At 44.1% G+C, this 19057-nt stretch overlaps 1 protein-coding gene across 1 annotated transcript in view; it reads left to right on the forward strand.

Annotated features, from left to right (window-relative positions):
* The window catches only part of CFAP44 (cilia and flagella associated protein 44), a 57028-nt gene that overhangs the window by 30447 nt on the left and 7524 nt on the right, over positions 1-19057 (forward strand). The window contains exons 19-29 of the mRNA XM_068160581.1: positions 523-793; positions 3571-3626; positions 4037-4199; positions 4523-4653; positions 6188-6345; positions 7488-7656; positions 8796-8973; positions 9906-10394; positions 13464-13667; positions 14583-14778; positions 16248-16355. Of these exons, the coding sequence (XP_068016682.1) occupies positions 523-793; positions 3571-3626; positions 4037-4199; positions 4523-4653; positions 6188-6345; positions 7488-7656; positions 8796-8973; positions 9906-10394; positions 13464-13667; positions 14583-14778; positions 16248-16355 (2123 nt within the window). The remainder of the gene's footprint in view (positions 1-522; positions 794-3570; positions 3627-4036; positions 4200-4522; positions 4654-6187; positions 6346-7487; positions 7657-8795; positions 8974-9905; positions 10395-13463; positions 13668-14582; positions 14779-16247; positions 16356-19057) is intronic.

The following is a 19057-nucleotide window of genomic DNA, read 5'->3' on the forward strand; positions in this document are numbered from 1 at the left end:
GAAGGTCTCTTCCAACCTGGTCTATTCTATTCTATTCTATTCTGCAAAGAGTATAGTCTTCTCAAGGACATCCTTTGAACTGTATGAATGAAAAGGGTAGACTGTTTTCAGACTCCCAGTATTAGGTTTCCTGTAAGGCTTGGCAAGTTTTGCATCTAAGGAGGCAGGTTTAATTCAGGCTTTAATCTACAGATGGCTGTGCTTACCACATTCATACTAGATGAAGATCAGGGAGAGAAAACTGCTTTTCCAGCTCTGAACCTGGTGTCTGCTACCTGCCCAACTCAGGACTGAGAGCATTTCCATGATACCCAGTAAGGGCTGTAACATTCCTGGAAAAAAATGATGTATTAGTATCACACACACTTTAAATGGTCAAAAATGCTTTGCTCCCTGCTTACAAATTTGGGGAAAAATGCATTTATTAAGCTAGATTAGCCCTTTTCAAGTCTTTTCAAGTTTTGAGCTGTGGCCTTGTGACAAGTTCCCTGCTATTTCTGTTTCTCATTGTGTATTTGACAGTACCAGCAGACAGCTGATGTTCTGTGGGATGCAGAATGGTGCCCTGCGTGTTTATCCTCTCCAAGATAAAGACGTCTCAGTGAATACCCTGAAGGAATACTGGTCCCTCAATGTACATGACAATGATCATGGCCAAATCCGAGGGATCTGTCCTAGTTTTGATGACAGATTTCTGATTACTTGCGGTGAAGATGGAAACATTTTTACTTTCAACATGTTGTCTTCGGAGGATGTTCACAAAGAGCTAAAAGCCCGAATCCCCTCACTCAGGGTAAATTGCTGCCTTCTTTCACTGAATTAGGCCTATTTAAACTACTGCAGACTGACAAAATGCAGCTCAATTACTTGGCATCACAGACCTTTCATAGCAAACAATTGAAAGAATAGCTCTTGCAAAACATGCCCTAATAGAGGCCCTGTGACTGCATTTTTCCTTCTCAATGTGTTGTGATTGTCTCCAAATAAACATAGTATGTGCTGCTTACTGCAAGATAAACATTGAGGTGCAGGACTGTGTCCAGAAAAGGGCAATAAAGCTGGTGAAGGGTCTAGAGAACAGGTCTTGTGAGGAGTGGCTGAGGGAACTGGGGTTAGTTAGCCTGGAGGAGAGGAGGCTGAGGGGAGACCTCTTTGCTCTCTAGAACTACTTGAAAGGATTTTGGAGTAAGGTGGTGGTCAGTCTCTTCTCCCTAGTATCAGGTGATAGGATGAGAGGAAACACCCTGAAGCTGTGCCAAGGGAGATTTAGGTTGGTTATTAGGAAAAATTTCTTTACTGAAAGACAGGTCAGGCATTGGAAGAGGCTGCCCGGGGAGGTGTGGAGTCGTTGTCCTTGAAGATGTTTAAAACACTGAGTAGATGTGACAGTTTGGGACATGGTTTAATGGCCATGGTTGCCTTAGGTTGACAGTTGGATTTGATGGTATTAGTGGTCTTTTCCAACCAAAACACTTCTATGACTCTACTAGTCAAGGGTATAATCATGCACATTCCTGAAAGGAAAGAACCACAAGAATTCGTCGCACTTGTCTTGGATTTAATGTCACTAAAGCAGGATTCTGCCCTGGGTGGAGATTCCAGAAATAATGCTGGAGCATACCAAATGAGCACTTTCATGGTGCATCTAGTATCATTCATATGCAATTCTGAGGTTGGATTTTTAGATTTGGCAAGTGGTGTGGACCGATGCTGATCCTGTTGCTCTTTCACCCTTGTACAGCAGTTAGTAGTAATGATTTTAATAGGTGTCTGGTAGTCACTGTAGAGCTCATCACCTTTAGCATGTTTGAACAGATGACACTGGAACATTTCAACTGATAAAACACAAAAAGAGAGAGCTGTCAACTGAAAATCATAGAATCATAGAATTGTCTTGGTTGGAAAAGACCCTTGAGATCATTGAGTCCAACTGTTGACTTCACACCATCGTGACCATTAAACCACGTTCCGAAGTGCCATGTCCATGTCCACATGGTTTTTGAGCACCTCCAGGGATGGTGACTCCACCACCTCCCTGGGCAACTTACTCCAATGTCTGACCACTCTTTCAGTAGAGAAATTTTTTATAATATCCAACCTAAACCTTCCCTGGCACAATTTCAGACAAATTCCTCTCATCTTATCACCTGATACTTGGGAGAGGAGACTGACCCCCATCTCCTTGCAGGTAGTGGCAGAGAATGTTCAGGCTTTACTGGATTGAAAAAAAAATTCTCTTGAGTTCCTGAATTAAAATAATCTAACTTGAATGAGGCAGTGAGACCTGTTGAATGAAGAAGTGCTGTCATACACAATGAATTTTCAAATAGATATACACTCAGTACGGGGTCAACATAAACCAAATCCAACGCTGAAATATTGGTAATAGGAGTTGGTAACTAGTTTTGAAAGATGCTTGATGGGGGAGGCAGGGAGGAAATTGTGATTTTTATCATTTAGCTAAATTGTTCTTGGCTGGTTGGAATCCTTTACCAGTATCACAAGAATATGTAGGGCTGAGAACAGGCTCAACATTATTTTCTTAAGCTAAGTGCATGATTGGAACCGGAGATATCAGAACCTGAGGCTCAACATTATTTTCTTAAGCTAAGTGAATGATTGGAACCTGTGATATCAGAACCTTACTATCTCCAGTATTACAAGTAGTGATTAATTTGCATTTATAAAGCATAGATAAGGTTCTATCATTGTGAGGATGTAAGTGGCTGTAGATAAAGACCTTTATGGTCAATCTCTATTGTTCAGAGTAGCAACACAGCTTAATGACCATCCTAATAGAACTTTTCCTTTATGGAAGTATATCTTAATTAAGTATCTAGTCTACATTGAAGTCATGTGGAAGGTTTTAAAAATTCCATCTTTATTAAACTTAATGGGATTCTTAGAGAATCAAATGCAAATCCTCTGGAACTAATTGAGTTAAATTACGGATCAATTTAGTATGACTGCATTCACTGCAGGGTGATAGTCGTCCCCCCGCCCGCCCTTATTTTAGAGCATGATTGCCTGGGGAAATGAGACTCATGCAACTACAGTGTCCATCCATCTGTCATTTCTTCACAGCTAATAATTGTGAACCCATTATGCAGTCAGCAGAAAGCAAACCAGATTAATTGCACATGTAACTTGGAGTTATTCCAGGATGTGTTGTCTCTTGTCAACGTGGCAGTGAGGAGAGACCAGGGAATTGGGTTTGGGGACTAGAGAATCAGAGGTGTTATGGGACAAAGTGATGTTAGAACAAGCATTGGTGGAATGGTTAATGTTGATGGGGATGATACAGGATTTCTGTTCTCTCTTCCTAAGAATGCTTCATCAGTTCTTTTATATGTAAACCAACTTAATTGTTTTTCATTCTTGAAACATTAAAGCCTTATTCTTAAGACCTCTATAGCAATATTGATCCTGAAGGCTTGTTTTGGGGTGGTGATAGGCAGTGGGAGCCCTGTCTTAATGTTTGCAAAAAACTTCATTGTCTGTTGAAACTATTGCTTTATTGTCTGTTGAAATTACTGCTTGTTTAAAGGCAAGATAACATTTTTATTCCAGAGTGGTCTGAAGAATGTGAAGCGTACTGAAGACATTAAGAATCCCGATGCCTACAAGTAAGAGATGCTTGGATAATGATAAAAGAGATTTCAAGTGCTGATAGCTTTTCCTTCAGACCATGGGTTGGTTTTTCTCCCCCTTTTAAGAGGAGGGAGAATTAGATCACCCTGAATTTGGGTTGTTTCATTGTTATACACAGAGTTTTTTCAGTCTTTTCTGTACTAAGAATTCAAATATGGTACTTGGAGACTTCAGAGACATCACGAAGGCAAGGCCAAAGCTTCATGATGTTAGGACTGTACAAATAAACAGGAAGATGATTCCTTTCTAAGTTACTTTACGAGCCATTGAGTTCACTGGGAGTTTAAGGTGGTCAAGGTTATAGGAGGTAGTGAAGGTTACATAAAATAGAATCTTTCCACTTTCCCATTGAGATAACACCGTTCCCTTTTCCATGCGTTGTCAGCATTGAGCAAGTCAAGCAGAAAGAGGAGTATGAACGGATAATGAAGGAAGCTGAAGAGAAGAAAACCAAGAAAAGGCAGGAGTTGCTTGCACTGAGGAAGGAGTTTCTTTTTCTTCTTCAAAAGAATCAAGAACTGCCCAAGCACATGCAGCTACAGAGAGAGGTACATGTGTTTTTCATTTACCTGCAGAGGTACCTCCTTCTAAAGTGCTGGGTGCCAATGTGTCAGGGCCAAAGAAGTTGAACTCTTTGGATTAAGGTAGTTCTAGGAATACATAATTTGCTGGGACTTCTGAATCACAGCTGATGATCTGTGCCATTTAAGAAGCATGTGGGCAAAAATGTGGTTCTCTATGGAGATCTGAATAGCTCCTGCAATAAAGGATTGTGGGATGTGTATGGAACTCTGGCACCTGGGCAAAAATACTTATTACCAAAACCTAGTAGCCAAGATAATGTGATGCTGGGGTTTCTGACTTTCTGCAGGAGTATCAGATGGACCCTAGGATCTTTGAGGAGCTGACTAGACAGACAGCACAGAGAATCCAGCTGGTGCAGAAAGAGCTGGCTTGGGAGCATGAGAAAAGTTTGGTTGGACTGCAGAAACTACAAAATCAGTAAGTACCACTTTCCTTCTGCTTCTCCCTCTGACCTTGTGTGGAGGTAGTCATTTATGAAGGTGTACCTGACACAAGAAAATAGAATGTGATTTGGCTTTTAGCGGTTTTTTCCCCCCACTCATATAATTAACATTTAATCTGTTCTGGTGTAATTCTGTTCTTATTTACTTGGAACATATCTGAGGGATACACTGATACGTGGGTGTGCTTACTTCTTTTGAGACTTTGGTCAAAATTCAGATACTCAAGGAAGGAGTTTCATTCTGATTCACATCTCTATTAATAAAACTTGTTTGGGTTGTTGGGTTTTGGGTTGGTTTTTTTTTGAGATTTAAGTTTGCCTGGATTTTTGCCAGTTAGAAGCCAGAACTCTTACTAAAACTCTGAAGAACAACTTGTGAAATGAACTTCTTTTTTTTTTCCAGACATGTTGAGTATCTGCCAGATATTTTAGTGTCATTGCTAACACAGTGTTCCCTATGCAATTTAAAGTCATGAAATTAACTTTCCCAAGAACACAAGTGTAAACAGGGGATGCATGTTGTGTTGGTTTTCTTAAATCTAAGTGTCTAGCAAAAGATGAATTTCCCATAAAGAAATGCACAATTAAAATAATCCACAATAACAAGAACACCTCAAGCATGCAGGATGTGTGACTGGATAAAAAGGACTTGAATTAACATATTTTTAATCAGCCCTTAAGAGAAAATATTTTCATGAAGAGCCTGATTTAAATTTTGATAGTGGGAGAGGTCTGACTATGCTTATTGTAAAGCACCTCCATTACTAGATTGAATAAAAGTCAACAGGTAGTGTCATATGTCATAGAATCATAGAAATATAGAATGGTTTGGGGGTTAAGAGACCTTAAATATCATAGATCTTAGAATCAATAAGGTTGGAAAAAACCTCAAAGATCATCAAGTCCAACCTGTCACCCAACACCTCATGACTAACTAAACCATGGCACCAAGTGCCACGTCCAATCCCCTCTTGAACACCTCCAGGGACAGTGACTCCACCACCTCCCTGGGCAGCACATTCCAGTGGCCAACAACTCTCTCAGTGAAGAACTTTCTTCCCCCTTCCCACAGCACAAACCACTCCTGAAGTGAGCACAAAGCTTCCCCACATGAGAAATCAGCCCCAGTTGCTCTGTGCCCTGGCAGGACATGGGGGTACCATGCTCAAAGCCACTCAGCCCTGCCCTGCCAGGTGTCACATCATGTCTGAGCCATGCTGAGGGCAAGGGGAAGGTCACCAAGCAGCCCTGGGCCTCATCATCTAGTTCAAATCCTCCTGCCATGGGCAGGAAGACCTTCCCCTGCACCAAGCTGCTCAAGGCCCTGTCCAACCTGGTTTTGAGTACTGCCAGGGAGAGGGCATCCACAGCCTCCTACTGTTTGGTGAATTTGCATGCTATGGTTGTATGTGCAATAAGTAAACCACCATATTCATGTCCTTTTGGTCAAAGGAAGTGGTAGGTTCTGCCTCCTGACATCAGACAGTTTTGTCTAACTTGTCTTTCTAGGTTTCGGGACTCACTGGAATTCGACACTGTTGTTGTTCACGCTATTCAGAGCAAGCATGAGATTTCCACCTACAGGCTTCTGGCACTGCCTGAGAAATGCTACCAAGATAAACAGATGGGGGAGAAAGCAGAAGAGGAGATTGTCACAGAGACAACACGTATGCATTGGGCTAGTGATGACCATTTGCAGTGTACTGGTGATATGGTTTCTGTCTTTCATCCCAATTTGTTCTCCTGAGTCCATGCTAAGGTGTCTGTATTTTGAGCAGACAGAAGCTCTTTTACCCCTTCCCAAAGGAGTAAAAGAAAAATGCTCCACACAGGCTCACAACTATATACAACTATACCAAAACATACAGGATACACAAATCCATGTTTAGCCTTGGCCTGGTTCTCTCCAACCAGGGCTTACCAAAACCTCACTAGACTAGAACCTTCTCAAAACCTTCTCACCAGGCCACAATGCACCATCCCCCTGTCCCACTCACCCACCCTGCCACCCCATAGCTCCCTAACTAGGGATGCAGTAAAAACTATCCAGGCCACTCAAGGCCAAAAGCCTCTCCTGAAATACCAAACATGAGATAGCAGTCTGCACTGGGAGCAGGAGAGAGGGAAAAGGGGAGAACAGCCTGTGCTGTCCATTTATAAAGGGGAGCTGCAGGCATGATGGGATGAATTAACAAAAGATTACACTTTCTGGTGTCTACTTCCCTGCACCTCTCTGGTACTTGGAGGACTCCAAGGTTAAGACATTCACAAACCCACAACATAAAGAAAAGATAATTTCATTAGCTCCAGGTAAAGAAATATAACCATGGTATATTTTTTCAGTACCTACATCAATGGTAAGACAGAGACATAGTTACAGTATCACAGTATCACCAAGGTTGGAAGAGACCTCAAAGATCATCAAGTCCAACCTGTCACCACAAACCTCATGACTAGACCATGGCACCAAGTGCCACATCCAATCCCCTCTTGAACACTTCCAGGGATGGTGACTCCACCACCTCCCTGGGCAGCACATTCCAATGACAAATGACCCCCTCCATGAAGAACTTTCTCCTCACTTTCTTCCATATTTAGGTCAATATTAGCAATTGTCTGTGAACCCCACGGGTATGATGTGACTAAGAGTCAAGTCAAAGAACCCAAGGATGTTCAGAACATCCACTACACTGAAACTAAACTGACTGACCCCAGCTCTACAGGGGCCATCCTGGGGGAGTTCCAGTAGTAGGGCCTGCACTGTGCTGCATGCTATTTACAGCTTCACATGATGATTTGTTTGGTCCAGATCCTAGAATTGTTGAGGAGGAGGCAGCTGAAACACTGGAGACATTAGAGGTCCAAAAGCCAACCACAAGTTACATAGAAAGCAAATATGAGCAAATCAAAAGAAGCATTGAAAGATCCAACGAGGTGAAAGCTAAGATCATGAAGAGGAAGGCAGAGTGGGATGAACTGTGAGTTTTGAACTGGGGTCTGTGCCCTTTTAGTTCTGCTTCCTGTTTGAGGGCAGGTAATGCTGTTTAGCTCTCATATGGCACTATATTCTCCTTGGCCAGCCTTTTATATTCCTAATGTTTGTAAGTAAAACAGAGGAGTTTTCATGTTTCTCTCAGTCTCAAGAGAGCATTACATTCTTTTTGTGGTGCTTCTAAACTATGAACTTGAATTCAGCTGGGTGGCTGCATTTTCAGATAAGAAGTGTCTAAATGACTGAGATGCCTAGACCATTACAGTCAACTCTTAGTTCACAGCATCATAGAATCACAGAATGGTAGAGATTGGAAGGGACCTGTGGTGATTATCTAGTCCAACCCCCCTGCTAACACAGGTACACCTAGATCAGGTTGCACAGAAACGTGTCCAGGCAGGCTTTGAAAGTCTCCAGAGGAGGAGACTTCACAACCCCTCTGAGCAGTCTGTTCCTGTGCCCTGTCACAAAGTAAATAAAGTTTCTCCTTAAGTTCCAGTGAATTAGCACATACTTAGCACATTCCTAAGGAAGGAATATATTGAAAAGAAAGAACTGGGGGAGAATATGTTATAGAATTAGAGAATCATTTTGGTTGGAAAAGACTTCCAAGATCATCAAGTCCAGCTGTTGATGTCACACTACCATGGCCATTAAACCATGTGCTGTAGTGTTTTGAATGCTTCCAAGGATGGTGATTCCACTGCCTCTCTGAGCAGCCTATTCCAACACAAGGCTTTTAAGGCTAGTGAGTATTTACCAGTTTAGAGTAGAATCAGGTATTCTGCACCAGAGGCTGCTGGAGTGTTGAGGCAGCTCCCTGAGATGGCAAGCAACAAGTACTCCCAAAACCCAGGATTCAGCCTGTGTGTAAAAATTCAATGTCTCATGGAATTGTTATAAGACTGGTGGGGTGGTGGTGGGTGTGGTATTAATCTGATGTTTTCATTCAAATGTGCAAGGATATTCTTCCAAAAGTAGCCATTCCTTCTTGGAAGAGGTGTGTGGTTCTTGATCCCTGCTTCACCTCCCAGGCCTTGCTGCACAGAGCAGAAGATACGCAATGACTCCGTTTGTTCTGTGTGCTTTTTCTCCTAAAGTTCAGCTTTGATTTGTACCTCCCAGATACAAGAGCAAACCTTCTGATGACTATGAGGATCCCAAAGATGCTGAGGAAATCAAAGCAGCACAGGAGAATATGGGGTTTTATAGGCTGAAGACTGCCACTAACTACAGAGTCCCTGAACACAAGCATATGAACGTTGAGAAGAAGACGATGCAGCTTACATCCCTGGAAGTGTTGGTATGTAAACCAATTTATTCATGTGTATATTTGTCCCTTTTGGGGGAAAGTATGGAGAGTTGAAATTACACCCCCCCCCAAACTAATTGGAATTTACCCTCAGAGTAAATCACCAAAAATACCTTTGGAACTGGGGAAGCAAAATGAAAGTCATGTTTGTTAGAAAAGGCAAACTAAAATCTGGAAGTGTAAAATGCAGTGAACTTTGTTCCACTTCTGACCCCCTGCAGTAGCTGTGATTTCAGCTTCACTATCACATATTAAAGGCAATAATTCCATCTGTCTTCCAGGACCTACAGTTATGGAGGAGTATTTCAGTGCCTTTGTTTCTATCACTATGTCAGAGCAGTCTAGATTTCTGTACAGCTGTGCATTTGGTAATGTTTACAGTAAGGATACTCTCAGATGTGATTCTTTTGTCTTGGAGGTGGAAGCTTTCTTTACAAAACACTAGAACAAATCCATTTCCATTTTGTTAGTGTATTATTTGTACTGTATGTCTGAAGAGAGGGCCATATATCAAAGCTGAGATGCTCTATATTTAATGAGAGGCAGCCCAGATGACTAATCCTCTACACCCCACAGCTTATTCTCACAGCCTCTGTCTGCTTTCTGCTCTGCTTCACCATCTCATATCAAGAAACTCTTCATTCAGTCAGGAGCTGAGAGAATGAGGAAATTTTTTTCCCCTTCTTACACCTTTACTATTTTCTGTGAAGGACAGGAGGAGAGATGGTTCCAGAGATTTTAAAACCACAGACTGAAAGACTGCAGTGTAAAGTGCTGATGTGTGGAGATGGTACAGAAAGGAAAGCTAGTGTGGAAAGGAGGAAAGCCAGTGTGACAAGCCCCTTAACAATTACTTGTGTGGGGAAGACTGAACGCTGTAAGTGTTCCTTGGGAATTGTACTGAAGTTAGTTTTCCTTTGCAGATCCATGAAAGGAAAGCAGATATGAACAAAGAGATCATGTCTTTGAGGGATCTCAAGGTTTCTACTATTGAAGAAATCAAGTGTTTGGTGCGAGACTTGGAATCCGCACAGGCAGCCTTGGATTTATCAGAACGTCTCCCTCTTCCCCCAATCCCTCAGTTACATCCAGATGAGTTTCCTGAAAAGAGATTTGAGTGTGACAGTGACATCCTCCTGAAGTTCAAAGGGGAGCAGGAGGCCAAGGCAAAGCTCCAGGAACACCTGGAAGGGTCTTCTTCTTCATCTCGTGCATTTGGGCATGAGTTTCTTCGAGCTCCTTCCAAAGAGGAGGCTGCGGGTGCATACCCACTGAAAACAGCATCATCTCAGGGCACAGGGCAGCAAAAGCTTTTTGAGATTGAGAAGTCAGAGCCAACAGAAATGGAACTGGAAATGTTGAAGAGAGAGAAGATTAAAAATCTGTATTTGCAGGAGACCCTGATTAAAAAGGTAGGATCAAAAAAGGTATTTTTTTTCTGACTGAACAGCCCTACTGCATCAGAAATAAAGCCCCAAACCCTTCCATCTCAGGACTGGAGCTACTCAGAGGGCTTTTCTAACCTAAACAATTCTATGATTCTACTCCTGCCTTTCTGAAGACCAGGAAAATGCTGTCTGGCAGGAGTTGATCTGCTGGAGGGTAGAGAGACACTGCAGAGAGACCTCGACAGGCTGGGCAGATGGGCAGAGTCCAAGGGCAGGAGATTGAACACATCCAAGTGCTGGGTTCTGCACATTGGCCACAACAACCCCATGCAGAGCTACAGGCTGGGGTCAGAGTGGCTGGAGAGTAGCCAGGCAGGGATGGACCTGGGGGTGCTGGTTGATGGTAGGCTGAACATGAGCCTGCAGTGTGCCCAGGCAGCCAGGAGGGCCAATGGCATCCTGGCCTGCATCAAGAACAGTGTGGCCAGCAGGAGCAGGGAGGTCATTCTGCCCCTGTACACTGCACTGGTTAGGCCACACCTCGAGTACTGTGTCCAGTTCTGGGCCCCTCAGTTTAGGAAGGAGGTTGACTTGCTGGAACGAGTCCAGAGAAGGGCAATGAAGTTGGTGAGGGGTTTGGAACACAGCCCTGTGAGGAGAGGCTGAGGGAGCTGGGGCTGCTTAGCCTGGAGAAGAGGAGACTCAGGGGTGACCTTATTGCTGTCTACAACTACCTGAAAGGAGGTTGTAGACAGGCAGAGGTTGGTCTCTTCTCCCAGGCTGCCAGCACCAGAACAAGAGGACACAGTCTCAGGCTGCACCAGGGGAGGTTCAGGCTGGAGGTCAGGAGGAAGTTTTACACAGAGAGAGTGATTGCCCATTGGAATGGGCTGCCCAGGGAGGTGGTGGAGTCACCATCACTGGAGGTGTTCAGGAGGAGACTTGACAGGGTGCTTGGTTGCATGGGTTAGTTGATTAGGTGGTGTTGGATGATAGGTTGGATGTGATGATCTTGAAGGTCTCTTCCAACCTGGTTTATTCTATCTGTTCTACCTGTTGTCAAATTCCTAACTGTGACAAAAGAGACTAACCGAAATGCTCAGTCCTGGGAGAGCTTCTTTTAAAGGCACCCCTAGATGGATAAAGCATCTTTGGCCTGAAAAGGGGCAACTGAAAGGCTTGCAACAGAGGTGATAAAATTATGAATAGCACAAGAAAGGAGAGTAAGAATTATCTCTTAAAAGAAGGTGAGATGACAGATGAAATCATAGAATCAATAAGGTTGGAAAAGACCTCAAAGATCATCAAGTCCAACCTGTTAGCCAAGACCTCATGACTACTAAAACCATGGCACCAAGTGCCATAGACAATCCTCTCTTGAACACCTCCAGGGCTGGTGACTCCACCACCTCCCTGGGCAGCACATTCCAATGGCTAACAACTCTCTCTGTGAAGAACTTTCTCCTCACCTCAAACCAACACTTCCCCTGGCACAGCTTGAGGCTGTGTCCTCTTCTGGTTGTGTAGAAAGCCTGAAACATGCAAGTGGAAACAGTTTTCCTGTGCAACAATAACTAAGCTTTGGAACTCAGCTTTAGGATGTGGGGAAAACTACAATTTGATGAATTCTGGGGATAAAAAATGCATTCAAAGCTCTTGAAGACAAATATACTGCTTCAAGCTCAGGATGTCCCCAAGTCAGAGGTTAGGAGAGTACAGAGAGAAGTGTCAGAGGTGTACAACTGTTGGCTTGTTTGCTCTGGTTCTTATCTTTTCTCTAGTATCTGCTGTTGGCCATTGCCTCTTTGGTCTACTCCAACACAGACACCCTTATGCTTGTGCATGAAGGTTTTGAGGGACTATCTAAATGCTGGTGTGACTATCACACAGACCTGTTAGCAGCTGCTAGTACTAGTTTGACTGTAAATGTCTAAGGGAAGAACTGGCAGGTATTCTGAAAGAAGTCTGGCAAGGCAGAAGATGTATTTATTGTTGCAGCTGGGATTATGAACTACTTCAGGCTAGTGTAAAACACTCTCTACATTGGTGATGCCCCACTTGTGTCTAGTTTTGGGCACCTCAATACCAGAAAGACATCAAGGTGCTGGAGTGGGTCCAGAAGGAAGGAAGGGTCTAGAGAACAAGTCTTATGAAGAGCAACTGAAGAAGCTGGGGCTGTTTAGTCTGGAGAATAAAGCTGAGGCGAGATCACATTGCTCTCTACAGCTGCCTGAAGGGAGGTTGTTGTAAGGTGGGTGTTGGTGTCTTCTCCCATGTCACTAATGATAGGACAAGAAGGAATGGCCTCAAGCTGCACCAGGGGAGGTTTAGTCTGGACATAAAGAAAGTTTTTTTTCAGTGAAAGGGTTCTCAGGCATTGGAACAGGCTGCCCAAGGAGGTGGTGGAGTCATCATCCCTGGAGGTGATTAAAAACCATGTAGATGTGATGCTTGAGGATATGGCTTGGTAGAAAAGTCTTAATGGTCGGACTCAATGATCTTGAAGATCTTACCCAACCAAGATGATTCTATATCAGTAAAATACTTCTGGGGTGGAGTAGAATGCAGTGAAGAATTCCTGTGAAGCCCTGGTGATGTTTTTGCTCTCATGCTGAGAATGAAGACACATTTGGTGTTAACTTTGCCTTTCTAATCACTTCAGAAATCCACTGTAAATTGCATGGGTGAGCTGTTGATTTGACAGAGAGAGTCTTCCCCCTCTGCCCCTTTCTCCAGATTTACATGCTTAGCTTCTCTCCTGTGGACACAGTCTCAAGCTGCACCAGGGGAGGTTTAGGCTGGATGTTAGGAAGAAGCTCTTGACAGAAAGAGAGACTGGCCATTGGAATGTGCTGCCCAGGGAGGTGGTGGAGTCACCATCCCTGGAAGTGTTTAAGAAGAGACTGGATGGGGTGCTTGATGCCATGGTTTAGTTGATTAGATGGTGTTGGGTGATAGGTTGGACTTGATGGTCATGGTCTAGTAGTCATGAGGTGCTGGGTGACAGGTTGGACTTGATGATATCAAAGGTTAATTCTATTCTATTCTATTCTAATTCTATTCTGTTCTATTTGACTCTCTTGTGTGCTCCAGATCCATGCCCTGGTGATCAGTTTTGATGCTGAACTTTGCATTCTGCGGCACAAGAAACTGAAGCTGGATGTGCAGATGAAAAGTGCTGACCTGCGCCACATCACATGGTATGAAGAGCTGCTTATCCTGAAGCACCTTGAGAAACATGAGAACTTTCTCCAGGGCCGTGTTCACACCCTCACCACTGAGCAGGAGGCCACACAGGTCAGTAGGCCATTTGTCTCTGGGTTTAATGGTACCACTAATGCATGGCTTGGAAGAAAGCAAGCCATACAGTAAATGGTGGCATCTTTTTGCTTCATTATAGCACTGGTCCACTGTCTCCCCCTGTACTCAGCACCTTGAGTGCTGTGTCCATTTCTGGGCCCCTTAGTTTAGGAAAGATGTTGAGTTGCTGGAATGTATCTAGAGAAGGGCAACAAAGCTGCTGAGGGGTTTGGAGCACAGCCCTGTGAGGAGAGGCTGAGGGAGCTGAGGTTGCTTAGCCTGGAGAAGAGAAGGCTCAGGGGAGACCTTATTGCTCTCTACAACTACCTGAAGGGAGGTTGTGGACAGGTGGGGGGTGGTCTCTTCTCCCAGGCAACCAGCACCAGAACAAGAGGACACAGTCTCAAGCTGTGCTAAGGGAGGTTTAGGCTGGATGTTAGGAAGAGGTGCTTTACAGAAAGAGAGATTGGCCATTGGAATGTGCTGCCTAGGGAGGTGGTGGAGTTACCATCACTGGAGGTGTTTAAGAAGGGACTGGATGAGGCACTTGGTGCCATGGTTTAGTTGATGAGATGGTGCTGGGTGATAGGTTGGACTTGATGATCTCTGAGGTCTTTTCCAACCTGGTTAAATCTATTCTATTCTATTTTGAAAACCAAGAAACTCTGGATGATCAGCTTAGGATGGTCACTTTTAACTTCCAATAGTTAATCTTTTCATAGCTTTAACAGCTGTACTTTAATAGGTACTTTGTTATGTGGAATAATAACATACTTCCAGGTTTTTCATGGCTGAAGCAAGGGTTTAAAGAGGGAAAGGCAAGTTTAGCATTTCCAGATCTTCCCAGAAGCATCCTGTATCCACACAGGAGGGCTTTGACTTTTAGCTGATGTAGGTTTTTTGTTTCTTTAGTCAGAACTGAACAACTACCTTGCACAGCTGGAGGACAGGAAGCGTGAGATTGCAAAGCTTCAGGCATGTGAACGGTCTCTTTATGCTACCTTCCAAATGTCCCTTGGAGAAAACAATGAGTTTGCCTCTTTTCTGACTGAGGTTCTGGAGAAGAAAACCAAGGGCATGGAAAAAAAAGAAGCAGGAAGAGAAGCAGGTTAGAGATGCTCTCCTTTTTTTGTTTTATGGATTTGTTACACATGTTCCTGTGTGGCCAAGGGGTCTTGGGTACAAGCTCCTCCTGGGGAGGTTCCAATTGGATTGCAGAAGAAAGTTTTTCACCATGAGAACAGTTAGACATTGGAATCCCCTCCCAAGAGAAACAATGGATTCCCCTACATTAAACAGTAGCCCAGACACCTCCAGACTCATTCCTTGTGTCCTTCAGGACCCCCAGACCCTAGCCCTGTGCCCCAAGAACACCCTAAATCCACTCCCCGTGTCCCCAGTCCCACTCGTGCCCCCCTAGATCCACTCCTTGTCCCCCCAGACACTCCCAGACCCTAATCCTGTACCCCCAGACCCTTACAGATCCACTGCCTGTGCCCCCACACCCCCCTAAATCCATTCCCTGTGGCCCCAGCCCCACTCTTATGCCCCCTAGATCCACTCAGCTTGACAAGGTGCTGAGCCATCTCATTTAAACTATACTATTCCCTAGAAAGGTTGGAGCAGATGATCTTGAAGCCCCTTCCAACCTGGCATTCTATGATTCTGTGAAATGTCTCTCAGTCTAGCTGAACCCATGGATGCATGCAACACAGCTCAGTTCAAAAAGCCCTTAGATACAACTTGCCCAGACTGGTTATGTGGTGTCCCATGCCCTGTGGCAGCCATCTTGAATGATGGCAATGCCCTGATTCAGTCTCTAACATGACTGCATTTGGTCTGGTGACAGCTCCTGCAATTTGCTTCCTGTAACTCAGTATTGAGGACTGATAATTGGTATGAAGAAGAGGCAAAGCTTTAAATAGATACTTCCCACCAATGGGAGCTATGGAAGAGTGATTAGTTTGCCACATTCATGACATTCTCCTTTAATTTGTCCATTGATTAATGAGAGCACATAGACCTCATCTGCAGTTGTCTCTTAGGACTAAACATGTGATGAGAATATAATTTATCTCAGTGCCTCAGGTTTAAACTGGTGCAGCTAGGCAGTCTTGTTGAGCTAAAGTACTCATGCTCTCTCTCTGACTTGACTTTTGATTTCAAGTGGGGGTTGGAACTAGATGATCTTTAAGGTCCATTCCAACTGAAGCCATTGGACATGGCACTGGATAATCAGCCTAGGATAGTGACTTTTAACTTCCAATAGTTAATCTTTTCATAGCTTTAACAGTTGTATTTTAATAGGTACTTTGTTATGTGGAATAAGCTATGGTTTAGTTAGTCATGAGGTATTAGGTGATAGGTTGGACTTGATGATCTCTGAGGTCTTTTCCAACCTTGTTGATTCTATGATTATCAAATCAATGCAATAGGCCCAAGGTGCTGGGATTCATGTGTTACCAACATGATCTCTCATGGGCTATTTGGGTTGTGTTCATCAGCATATTGGCATAATGCACAGCTACTGGGTCTGAAGATGTTTTGCAAGCCAGCAGTACTGTCCTTTTCTTGCAGGTGAAGAAGAAGAGAATGAAGAGAAGGATGAAGAGTCCACCTTGGGGACTGATGAGGAAAAATCTGGACCTGAAAATGAAGTCTTTGATGACTCTGTGTGCCCAAAGAGTACTTAAGAACCATTTTCTTGGGTTGACAGTTTCTTTAGCTGTGTGTTTAAAAAGAAAACTCAGAATATTTCATTATGCACTGCAGAGTAATGCCATTAAGGGCCAGCATGTGTGTACCTCTCCTGAGTGCAGCATTTCCTCCCAGGAAGTGTCAGGGAAGCTAATGAAACTGTGCATGGGGTCTGCTAATTTAACATTTGGGGGAAACATAATTTAGCTAAGCACCAGGAATGAATTGCTTTCCACTAAACCACAGAATCACCAAGGTTGGAAGAGACCTCAAAGATCACCAAGTCCAACCTGTCACCACAGACCCCATGACTAGACCATGGCACCAAGTGCCACAACCAATCCCCTCTGGAACCCTTCCAGGGATGGTGACTCCACCACCTCCCTGGGCAGCACATTCCAATGACCAACAACTCTTCACTGAGAGAGATTTCTCCTCACCTCCAGCCTAATCTTCCCCTGGCGCAGCTTGAGACTGTGTCCTCTTGTTCTGGTGCTGGTTGCTAGAGAGACGAGACCAACCCCCTCCTGGCTACAGCCTCCCTTCAGGTAGTTGTAGACAGCAATGAGGTCTCCCCTGAGCCTCCTCTTCTTCAGGCTAAGCAACCCCAGCTCCCTCAGCCTCTCCTCACAGGGCTGTGCTCAAGGCCTCTCCCCAGCCTTGTTGCCCTTCTCTGGACACATTCAAGTGTCTCGATGCCCTTCTTAAACTGAGGGGCCCAGAGCCGGACACAGGACTCAAGGTGTGGTTTCTGTAAAGAACCATTCACCGTTTCACAGCTGTTTTCTGGAGAGAAAAGGCCCTGCTCAGGAGTGGGACTGGAGCGAGGCTTTAGCTGCTCTCTGGAGCTGCCTGGTCTTGCTGGATGCCTGTCGGGGAAGTTCAGCGGGGCCCCACCATGCTGTTGAATCAAGCTCTTTGTTACCACCTCGTGGATTTATGCAGCAATTGCCTGTTGCTAGGCTGCTCTCTTTAAGGGTGTCTGAAAGGAGCTGAGCTTTACAAAATCCCCTTCCTTCCGTCCTCCATTCAGCAAAGGCAAGCTGCCTCCCCCCCTCCCCTCTTCTTTTGTACCCGTTTAACTAGGTTAGGGTGTTGCTCTAAACAGCATCTGCGAGTGGTTTGTTAATGACCATGTAACAGCACTGCTTTGTTTGCAGTCAGAGCTTACTACACTCATTACCATAGAATTTATTTTAGTTTTCCACTTGGATTTTAACTTCTTTTCCACAAATTGAATTTTTGATTAACTCCCCATTCATCTACATCTTCAGTGCCATGTTGGAGAGAAATGAGGGGTTTGACTCATTTAATGGGGAGATTACATGTGGTGGTAGCCTCCTCATATTTGTCCATGAGCCATTTACTTTCCCCTGATTGGACTCCCATTTTTTAATGTATTTGGTTTTTTTAATGCCCTCCAATTTGGGCATAATTATGCACTTGATTAGTGTAAATGAAATCAATGAAATGATAGGATAGGATAAGATAGGATAGGATAGGATAGGATAGGATAGGATAGGATAGGATAGGATAGGATAGGATAGGGATAGAAATAGAAATGGAATGGAATGGAATGGAATGGAATGGAATGGAATGGAATGGAATAGAATAGAATAGAATAGAATAGAATAGAATAGAATAGAATAGAATAGAATAGAATAGAATAGAATAGAATAGAATAGAATAGAATAGAATTAACCAGGTTGGAAAAGACCTTCGAGATCATCAAGTCCAACCCATCACTCAACACCATCTAATCAACTAAACCATGCAACCAAGCACCCTGTCAAGTCTCCTCCTAAATACCTCCAGTGATGGTGGCTCCATCACCTCCCTGGGCAGCACATTCAATGGGCAATCTCTCTTTCTGTCAAGAACTTCTTCCTAATATCCAGCCTAAACCTCCCCTGTTGCAGCTTGAGACTGTGTCCTCTTGTTCTGGTGCTGGTTGCCTGGGAGAAGAGACCAACCCCTACCTGGCTACAACTTCCCTTTGGGTAGTTGTAGACATCAATAAGGTCTCTGAGCCTCCTCCAGGCTAAGCAACCCCAGCTCCCTCAGCCTCTCCATTCACTGATCTTCCTTACCATGAAACAAAAGAAACAAATCCTGTGAAGCACAGCTTTGATTACAAACAGAGCTATAAATGATTTATGGTTGGGAGCTTTATCTTAAAGATCTTTTCCAATCTAAATGATTCTATGATCACTACAAGATGTATAGTGAAGGGTGGAATGGATAAACAAGTATGTGTTTAGATTGGCTATTGGCAGAAAATTCTTCCCTGAAAGGGTTCTCAAACACTTGAAATAGGATCCCCATGGAGGTGGTGGAATCCCCATCCCTGGAGGTGTTTAAAAGATGAAGAGAGGTAGTGCCGAGACACTTGAATGTGTCCAGAGAAGGCAACAAATCTGGGGAGAAGTCTCAAGCACAAGCCCTACGAGGAGAGGCTGAGGGAGCTGGGGTTGCTTAGCCTGGAGAAGAGGAGGCTCAGGGGAGACCTTATTGCTCTCTACAACTACCTGAAGAGAGGTTGTAGCCAGGTGGGGGTTGGTCTCTTCTCCCAGGCACCCAGCACCAGAACAAGAGGCCACAGTCTAAAGCTGTACCAGGGCAAGTTTAGGCTGGAGGTGAGGAGGAAGTTCTTCACAGAAAGAGTAATTGGCTGTTGGAATGTGCTGTTC

The sequence above is a fragment of the Melanerpes formicivorus genome, unplaced genomic scaffold, assembly GCF_026170545.1.
Source record: "Melanerpes formicivorus ecotype bairdi unplaced genomic scaffold, bMelFor1.0.p_v2 SCAF_51, whole genome shotgun sequence".
NCBI lineage: Eukaryota > Metazoa > Chordata > Aves > Piciformes > Picidae > Melanerpes > Melanerpes formicivorus.